Source organism: Oryctolagus cuniculus, chromosome 3, assembly GCF_051225735.1.
Source record: "Oryctolagus cuniculus isolate XC-2025 breed Fujian yellow rabbit chromosome 3, ASM5122573v1, whole genome shotgun sequence".
Taxonomy (NCBI): domain Eukaryota; kingdom Metazoa; phylum Chordata; class Mammalia; order Lagomorpha; family Leporidae; genus Oryctolagus; species Oryctolagus cuniculus.
Genome location: NC_142869.1, coordinates 6,989,301 through 6,998,364, shown reverse-complemented (window position 1 = coordinate 6,998,364; position 9,064 = coordinate 6,989,301). Strand labels below are relative to the sequence as shown.

General features: G+C 63.3%; 2 protein-coding genes across 2 annotated transcripts; one reads left to right on the top strand and one right to left on the bottom strand.

Annotated features, from left to right (window-relative positions):
* Positions 1-297: 297 nt before the first annotated feature.
* Positions 298-3,878, top strand: LOC138848914 (intestinal-type alkaline phosphatase-like). The gene is made up of 10 exons (XM_070070054.2): positions 298-611; positions 696-811; positions 973-1,147; positions 1,220-1,392; positions 1,615-1,749; positions 1,907-1,979; positions 2,064-2,198; positions 2,279-2,470; positions 2,689-2,805; positions 2,894-3,878. Exons 1-10 carry the CDS (start codon positions 356-358, stop codon positions 3,190-3,192), a joined length of 1,671 nt encoding a protein of 556 aa, XP_069926155.1. The 5' UTR covers positions 298-355; the 3' UTR covers positions 3,193-3,878.
* A 237-nt stretch (positions 3,879-4,115) lies between these two features.
* Positions 4,116-6,156, bottom strand: LOC138849171 (endothelin-converting enzyme-like 1). The gene is made up of 5 exons (XM_089329712.1): positions 5,756-6,156; positions 5,147-5,486; positions 4,952-5,062; positions 4,782-4,875; positions 4,116-4,135 (listed from the first exon to the last, which is right to left on the bottom strand). The coding sequence occupies exons 1-5, from the start codon at positions 6,154-6,156 to the stop codon at positions 4,116-4,118; spliced, it is 966 nt and encodes a 321-aa protein (XP_089185838.1).
* Positions 6,157-9,064: the final 2,908 nt, after the last annotated feature.

Here is a 9,064-nt window from a genome sequence, read left to right as displayed (position 1 = left end):
GCTAAGCACAGGTGTGTGTGCGTGTGTGTGTGTGCACACTTACCCTGGGTTGCACACACACACACACACACAGGCTCGGCTCGCCCACACGACCAGAAACAACCAAACATCTTCCCGGGTGTTCCTACAGCCCAGCCTCGGCACGTGAGAATAACCTGTGTTCCCTCAACGACTAGGGCTACCGATCAAAGGGGAGGGGTGGGGTGGGGTGGGGTGTCTGCCAGGGGCACGGGGAAGGACATGGGTCCCTCACACCCTGGCACAAAGTCCCACTCCTGCCTTATTTAAGGGCAGGCAGCACGTGCTGTCGGGGGAAGCCTGCGTCCTGGGCCGAACACCCTGCCGCCATCCAGACATGCAGGGGGCCTGGCTGCTGTCGGTGCTGCCGCTGCTGCTGCTGCTGGGCTCCAGGCCTCAGCCTGCCCTGGGCGTCATCCCGGGTAAGGAGCCCCGAGCAGCCTGCCCCAACACAGCCAACTGCCAGCCTCTTCCAGAGGAGGAGACGGACCCGGAGTTCTGGTATCAAAAGGGCAGGGAAGCCCTGGATGCCGCCAGGGAGCTGCAGCACATCAAGACGGCCGCCAAGAACCTCATCCTCTTCCTGGGAGACGGTGAGAGGCAGCACCCATGCACCCCACGGCCCTCCCAGCCCGGGCACCATGGCCCCGGGCACTGATGAGGCTCTGCTCACCCAGGGATGGGGGTTTCCACGGTGACGGCCACAAGGATCCTGAAAGGGCAGATGACTGGCAACCTGGGACCCGAGACGCCCCTGGCCATGGACCACTTCCCATACCTGGCTCTGTCCAAGGTAAGGGCTGGGGTGCCCGAGTGCCACACAAGACAGGGCTGAGGGTTGGGCAGGGAGCCGGGCAAGAGGGCGGGACCTGGGTGCTGGGGCCAGGGAGGGACTGGGGCACTGGGGACAGGTCTCAGGCAGAGATGGGGGGGTCTCCATCTCTGTCTCTGCAGACATACAACGTGGACAGACAGGTGCCCGACAGCGCTGGCACAGCCACAGCCTACCTGTGCGGGGTCAAGGCCAATTACAGGACCATTGGCCTGAGTGCGGCTGCCTGCTACAACCAGTGCAACACAACCCAGGGCAATGAGGTGCTCTCGGTGATGTACAGGGCCAAGAAGGCAGGTGGGCTGGGCGCACGGCGTGGGATGGGGAGGGGAGACACCTGAGCCCCACGCTGACCTGTGCCTCCCTCAGGGAAGTCCGTGGGGGTGGTGACCACCATGCGGGTGCAACACGCCTCGCCAGCTGGCACCTACGCACACACGGTGAACCGCAACTGGTACTCAGACGCCGACATGCCTGCCTCGGCACGGCAGGAGGGCTGCCAGGACATCGCCTCACAGCTGGTCTCCAACATGGACATCGACGTGCGCCTCGGGGCTGGGGAGGGGCGGGGCACCCACGGGCCACAGGCCAGGCAGCCTGAACTCCCCGCCCTGCCAGGGCCTTTGGGTGGGGCAGCTGGGGGGATAGGGTAGAAGACCCAGCCTAGAGCGGCCCATTCCCAAACCTGGTGGGGGAAGGAGTTGTTAGGGTGGGAGGGGCGTTTCCAGCCCACTGACAACAACTTGCCCTGTTGCTGGCCACAGGTGATCCTGGGTGGGGGCCGCAAGTACATGTTTCCCAAGGGGACCCCAGACCCTGAGTACCCAACTGACCCCAGCCAGAACGGGACCAGGTTGGATGGGCGGAACCTGGTGGAGGAGTGGCTGACAAAGCACCAGGTGAGGGGCGGCGGGGGCGGGGCCCAGCAGGAGGAGGGCGGGGCTGGGGTCAGGCCTGGGCTGAGGTCTGGCTGTGTCCCTCCAGGGGGCGGGGCCCAGCAGGAGGAGGGCGGGGCTGGGGGTCAGCCTGGGCTGAGGTCTGGCTGTGTCCCTCCAGGGGGCCCGGTACGTGTGGAACCGTACAGAGCTCCTGCAGACCACTCAGGATCCCAGCGTGACCCAGCTCATGGGTAACGGCCCCGGACCCCCTGAGACCCCCGACGCGCCCCCCCACTGCGCCCCCTGCCGGCCCTCACCCAGCCTTTGTCCCTCAGGCCTCTTTGAGCCCTCAGACATGAAATATGAGATCCAGAGAGACCATGAGCGGGACCCCTCCCTGATGGAGATGACTGAGGCCGCACTGCACCTGCTGAGCCGGAACCCCTGTGGCTTCTACCTCTTCGTGGAGGGTGAGGGGCGGCCCCCACCCTAGAGCAGAGGAGGGTGGGAGGCTCAGGGTCAAGGGTCAGCCTCCACCTGTGTCCTGCAGGGGGCCGCATTGACCAAGGTCACCACGAAGGAAATGCTTTTTGGGCGCTCACTGAGGCCGTCATGTTCGACTCCGCCATTGAGAGGGCGGGCCAGCTCACCAGCGAGCAGGACACGCTGATCCTGGTCACCGCCGACCACTCCCACGTCTTCACCTTTGGGGGCTACACAGGGCGGGGCTGCTGCATCTTCGGTAGGTCAGGGACTCTGTCGGGGGCTGCTGCACTCATGGGGGTGGACGGTCCCCGCCCCACTCCCCCACCAGTCTAACGGGCGCCTTAAGAGCACCGGTGCTCAGGGTCCTCGTGAGCGTTCAGCCAGGGCAGAGGCAACAGGTGCGGGCGCGTGGCACCCAGGACCCGGCCTGACACTGGTCAGCGCGACCGCAAGTGTCCACCCCTCCCCCTGCAGGGCTGGCCCCAGACAAGGCCCAGGACGGCAAGAACTACACCTCCATCCTGTATGGCAATGGCCCAGGCTACGCTATCAGCAATGGTATACGGCCCGATGTCACTGAGGATGAGAGCAGTGAGTGCCGCCGGGGGCCTGGCTGGGGGGCTGGGGCGAGCTGACCACAGGAAGGGGAGGCCGCCCTGTGACCACCGCCCTCCCGCAGAGGACCCCGGGTACCGGCAGCAGGCAGCCGTGCCCCTGTCGTCCGAGACCCATGGCGGCGAGGACGTGGCTGTGTTTGCGCGCGGGCCGCAGGCGCACCTGGTACACGGCGTGCAGGAGCAGAGCTACGTCGCGCACGTCATGGCCTTCGCCGCCTGCCTGGAGCCCTACACCGACTGCGGCCTGCTGCCCCCTGACAGCAGCACCAACGCCGAGTGCCCGGAGTCGACCACGGGACCCTCACTGCCGCTGCTGGACAAGACCCTGCTGCGGTCGCTGGGGGCCGTTGCTGCGCCCTGATCCGCCCAGTGTGGAGCTCTTGGACCCCCACCCCATGTTCCCTGCACCTCCAACATGAGGTCTTCCCCACCCCTAGCTTGGCTCCCACACAGGATCCCCAGCGTGAGCTCCTCGTCCCGATCCTGTGTAGTGTTTCCCGGATCCAGATCTGAAAATCCCCAGTCCCCTTCCTTCCACCCCCAAGGCTGACCCCTCAGCTCCACCACCCATGGATGCTACCCGCGCCCCTTCACTCTGGGTGCTAACTCAGTTTCTCTAAGAGGTTCCTCCCCTCATTGCCCTGCTGCCACTCAATGGGCAGAACTGTGGGGTACCCTGCAGCCTTAGGCCATGACACCCCCAGGGCAGCTGTGGGCCTCTCCCACCTCAGTCACCTGGGATTGTACTCATAGCTGGGTACCCCCTAAGAAACAAGCAGGTTCAAACCACACACTCCACCCTCTCATACAACATAGTGCAACCCAGTCCTGTTCTTACCTGCCCAGAAATGGCCATCCAGGCCAGGGCGTCCAGGGCAAACCCAGGAAGCTGCAGGTGCAGGGTGGTGCCCAGAGCAGCCCATGGCCCCTCCCCAGGCCTGCAGGGCTCTGGCATGGGTTTCTGAGACAGAAGGTTCCCTGCCCACTGGGGCCCCCACTCTCCTCGGAGACACAGAGCAGCAAGAAAATAAACCCAGGTACAATCCAGCACCAGGACTACCTCCTAGAAGGAACACCCTCGCTGGTGTGGGTCACGGGGCGGCTGGGGTCCTCAGTTGAGAGGAGACGGGAAGAACAGCAGTGCCAAGGCCCGGCTTGAAGGGAGGGGGGCCCCGCACCAGGCCGTCAGCTCCCGGTCAGCAAGGGAAGCCCCCACAGCCAGCACCATCCCCTACATCCCTAGTCCCTGCCTCTGAGCTCATCCAGGAAGGGTGGACAGAGCCTTCACACACCAGGTGGGCTTCCTGGAGGAGGAGACATGCTGAGGGGCAGCCTGGGGCCTCAGAGAAGACTCAGCTCTAAGCCGAGACCGGGGCCCCCTCCTGCAGGGGGAGTGGGTGGGGTCCCCATCTTGGACAGAGATGATGTGAGGGCTCCACACCCATTGGGCACCTGCTCCCCGTCCCTTCACCCAGCCCACCTCACCTGGGCTCCGCTGGGTGCTGGGAAGTGCCCAAGGGCAAAGGGCACAGCTTACCCATGTGGCAGCTGACCTGGCCCAGGCCGAACCAGCTGGCCTGGGGCTGTCCCTGCCCTCCCCCTCCTGGTCCAGCTCGGGCAGCAGCTCACACAATGCAGGGACAGGTGCGGCTCAGGATGACCACCACCCGCCACCCCAGGTAACTATGTGGGACACGGGCCAGACAACACAGCAGGTGTGCACACAGATGTGGTCGGGACTGCCCGCGCACCGTGGGGTCCCAACACCCACACACAAGGCCTAAGAAGTCATTCCAAGCAGGGAGAGGCTGACCCTGGGTGTCCAGTGCTCCCCTGGCCTCCCTCCCCCTGGTGACCCCTACACACTGGTGGCCAGGGAAACCAAATGCTCGCCACACAGCCCAAGTGCCCACCTCAGCCTGCCTGCCCTCCAGGCCTGGTCACACTCACGGGGGCAGGGGGCCTCCGGCAGCTGGCCCAGGGTTACCTTGTTGTACACAGAGCTGACGTCTCTGCGCAGGTCGTCATACTCGGACACGGTGATCTAGGGGAGGGTCGTACAGCTCACCAGCCACGCCCTGAGCCCCTCCCCCAGCCCGGGAGGCCCAGCCCCCTCTCACGTTGGCCAAGCGCTGCTCCAGCTGCAGGATCTCCTGGGCCTTCCGCTCCACTTGGTCTGCTCCCAGCAGGCGGAGCAGGCGCTCCATGAACAGCCTGTAGGCTGCCAGGACCTGCACCAGGGCGGGGCGCTGCTCAGCCTGGGGACCCCGCCCCCCGGGGCCCAGGCCCTCCCTGCACCCCAGCCCAGGCCCCACCTTCTCACTCTCCTCATCCTGAGCCAGGTACAGGGTCCTCTCCGGCAGGGTGAGCCCGTCCTGGTCAATCTGAGGAGGGAGACGGGGGCCAGCAGGGGTCACCCCAACAGACTGGATCCCCACCCAGATGCCTGGAGCGTGGACTGGCCAGGCACCATTGTCCCAACCCCAGGAGTGCGCAGACCCCAGCCACGCCCTCAGTCCAGAGAAGGAGCTCAAAGCCCCTTCCTTGCCTGCCGGCCCAGACTCAAAAAGCCTTAGCCTGTAGCTGGAACCTGGATTTTGGGGCCCAGGCCTGGGAAATTGCAGTTTACGCAGCTCTATGGAACAGGGGCGACACCTGCTGCGTGCTTCCCTCCCCCTCGGCGCCGGCCACACGTGTGCGCGCGCCCCGGGTCCCCGCGGCCACTCCCACGGATGCCACAGCGCGCACACTCCTGTCGTGCAGGCTGACCGCGAGCGAGAAGAGCGCAGCCGCACTGCACACGCCCTGGGCCTTGTACAGCAGCGGGTTCAGGTCCCCGCGTGCCTCCCATGTCCAGGCCCTCACAGCCCGCCTAGACCCCGCATCTCGCACCTGTCGCTGCACTAGCGGAAGCGGGCGCGCACCTTGCCCTGGGCCGCGCCACCGCAGCCCGCACGCGCCGCAGGCGCTCCTCGCTCCGCTCGCCCATGGCCGCGACGGTGCAGTGGGTGAGCTCGGCGGCGGCGATGCCGTGGCGCCACAGCCAGCCGCCGCACGCGAACGAGCCGGAGTCCTGGCACCGGTCCGTGCGGGACCTGGCTTGGCGGCCGGGAAGCGGGCAGCGCGCGCAAACGCCGTGCGCTGGGGGCAACCTCCGGCACAGGCAGTCCCGCCCCCGCGCCCGGGGCCCAAGTGTGTAAGCGCCAGCCCCAACGACAAACACCCTGCACCGGCTGTGCCCCACGCCCCGCGCCCAGCCGGGAGTCAGGGAGCAGCTCGGCCGCGCGCCCTCGATTTCCTGGACCTCGCCAGCGCGCGCAGTCATCCTACACTGGGAGACCGCCGGCCTCCTTACCGCTGTCCGCGCGGGACAGAGGTCGCTCAGAGAGGCGCTGCAGCCCCACGGCCACCTGGAGCGGGGTCCTGGTGCCCCCAGGTCCTGTCGCCTGGCCTCCTTCCGCAGGGTGGGAAGAGGGAGCTCAGAGTGGCGGCTCTCCCCGCTCAGGCCCACACCAGGAACCAAGGCCAGGTGTGTGCCCGCAGTTGGCAGTGGAGGCTGGGGAAAGCGGTGCTGTGGGGGGCGCCTCTGCTAGGGGTGCAGGGATCCCGGGAAAGGAGAGAAAGGAAGACAGGATGTGACTGTGTAGGCGCCTTGAGGGAAGCGCGAGGCAGACGGGGACCCCCGTGTCGTCTTCAGAAGCTGAGTCTGTAGACACATTCAGGCTCTGCACACTTCTATGCAAAATGGGCCACTTCAATGTCAGGTCCCTGATTGGTCGCACGGTGTGCCTCATTAGCATGCACTTTGCGTTCCCTGATTGGTAGTTATCCTTGCCCCCTGATTGGTTGTTATTCTGCCTCTCTCTTGGATTGGTTAAATCTGTACTTTTCAGAAAGGGGCCGATTAGAGGGCCACATGTGTATAAAACAGCCAGCTCTGACAGCTTCCTGGGCAACTCCTCCCTTGGCAGCCCCTCCTGTCCGCTGAGCTGGGAGGTTTCTTAGTCAATCAATCTTGCTTTCCTGAGTGACTTGTCAGCGTGGGAACAATCCTTCCACGTGAGACAAGAACAAGATCGCCCTCAGCCACACCTCCATGGGCAGACATCCCAGCAAGCCACCAGTGGACCCAGCTGTCCTCGGGCAGTCTGGCCTCTGCCTCTTTGGTCCTGCTCACCTCTGGGCCCACTGGCTGGGCGTCCCTTCTTCCCTGGCCCCTCTGAGCCCTGTCACTTGCAGGCTGAGACCAGTGGCACTGGCTGCAGCCCCCTGCAGGGATGTGGGGCAGGGTGCCTCCTCCCTTGGTGGTCCAACCATTCCCTTCCCTGTTCCACCCAAGTACCCGACCCCAGGCGTGCGTGGAAGGGAAGGCGTGGACAGCCCTTCCTGGAAGGTGGGACTGACAGAGAGAAGCCCGGCTACACAGAGCCTCACTGGGGATTAGTTTCTTACACGATGCTCCCCCTTTTAAAATGTATTTATTTCTTTATTTTTTAAAAATTTATTTATTTTACTTGAAAGCCAGAGTTACACAGAGAGAGAAGGAGAGGGAAAGAGGGAGAGAGAGAGAGGCGGGGGGGGGGGGTGTCTTCCATCCACTGGTTCACTCCCCAATTGTCAGCAACAACTGGAGCTGTGCTGATCCGAAGCCGGGAACCAGGAGCTTCTTCCAGGTCTCCCAGGCAGGTGCAGGGGCCCAAGGGCTTGGGTCACCTTCAACTGCTTTCCCAGGCCATAGCAGAGAGCTGGATCGGAAGTGGAGCAGCTGGGACTTGAACTGGCACTGCAGGTGGCGGCTTTACCCGCTGTGCCGCAGCACCGGCCCCTAAAATGTATTCACTTCAAATGCCGGGGTTTTACCTCCTCGTCTCCTCCTCCCCTCCCAGCACTGACCCTGCAGAGTCCTCAGGCTGAAGCCCCCACCACAGCCCTGGGAGGTGGGCTCGGCTCTACCTTTCCTCCCTTTCACAGGGGGAGATTACAGTCTGAGTGGTGACGCTCTGCAGGGCACCCAGGCGTGCTGGCGGGCCATGTTGAGCTCCGCGGGAGCTCTGTCTAAGACCGTGTTTCTCAACTCAGGAGTGGGAGTCGCCCCCTCTCGTGTTTTTGCCATAGTGCCATACTGCCTGTACATTTTTTACAAAGTTTTTGTGAACAAGCTCAGTTTTTTCTTATATTTCTTAGAAAAGGAAATTCTAAGAAATGGAAGATCGCCACCGCCACCTCTCGCACAAAGGGGAGGCGAGTGGGTGTTTCTAATGAACAAACAGCATGGAGCCAGCGGTGTGGCCTAGTAGGCTAAGCCTCTGCCTGTGGCACCAGCTTCCCATGTGGGCGCCAGTTCAAGTCCCGGCTGCTCTTCTTCGCATCCAGCTCCCTGCTTCTTCCCTGGGAGTGCAGTGGAAGATGGCCCAAGTGCTTGGGCCCCTGCACCCGCATGGGAGACCCAGAGGAAGCTCCTGGCTCCTGGCTCCCGATCAGCCCCACTCTGGGCCTTTGAGACCATTTGGGGAGTGAACCAGAGGATGGAAAACCTTTCTTTCTCTTCCTCTCTCTGTCTGTAACTCAACCTCTCAAATAAATAAATCTCTAAAAAAAAAAAAAAAAAAAAAAAAAGGCAATTTCCCATTGTCCTTAGACCCCACGGCGTGCAGGCTCAGAATGACGTGTGCTTGGTCTTCGATGAAAGGGAGTGGCACCACTAAGGGATGTGTCAATGAAACGCCTGAGACAGGGCGGTGTCTGAATGATACAGGTTTGGTTAGCTCAGGGTGCGGGGGGCTGGGAAGTCCCGTATCCAGGTGCCAACCTCCAGGACAGCCTGCTTGCTATGCCACAGCTCCTAGAGCGCAACACAGGGCCCGAGCCAGGAAGTTCAGGTCTCAGTTCCTCTCCATAGAAAGCCACCAATGCCACCCATCTAACCCGTGTTAGCTTCCAAAGGCACCGCCCCAAATACCACCCGCATACAAATCTGAGGGTCCTGTTTGCCACTCGGGCGAGCCACAGCTGAGAGTATGAAAGTTGTTCTGTGAGTAAATTCACAGAGATTCTCTCCGTGCTGTGAGCAGAAGGGTTGGCACAGACTCAAGAGCCAATGTTCCGTGGCTGACAGTGTGGTGCCGCAGGTGCCAGCATCTCATATGGGCACCCCCAGTCCGGCTCCCTGCTAATGGGCTGGGAAAGCAGTAGAGAACGGCCAGTACCTGGGCCCCTGCACCCACGTGGGAGAC

Excerpts from the sequence above, each read along its gene's own strand:
- LOC138848914 (XM_070070054.2), top strand. The coding sequence starts at position 356 with ATGCAGGGGGCCTGGCTGCTGTCGGTGCTGCCGCTGCTGCTGCTGCTG. Across the intron at positions 612-695 it reads CATCCTCTTCCTGGGAGACG|GGATGGGGGTTTCCACGGTG; the intron begins GTGAGAGGCAGC and ends CTGCTCACCCAG. Across the intron at positions 1,393-1,614 it reads TCTCCAACATGGACATCGAC|GTGATCCTGGGTGGGGGCCG; the intron begins GTGCGCCTCGGG and ends TGCTGGCCACAG.
- LOC138849171 (XM_089329712.1), bottom strand. The coding sequence starts at position 6,156 with ATGACTGCGCGCGCTGGCGAGGTCCAGGAAATCGAGGGCGCGCGGCCG. Across the intron at positions 5,487-5,755 it reads GTGGCGCGGCCCAGGGCAAG|GTGTCGCCCCTGTTCCATAG; the intron begins GTGCGCGCCCGC and ends AGCACGCAGCAG. Across the intron at positions 5,063-5,146 it reads AGGATGAGGAGAGTGAGAAG|GTCCTGGCAGCCTACAGGCT; the intron begins GTGGGGCCTGGG and ends GCCCTGGTGCAG.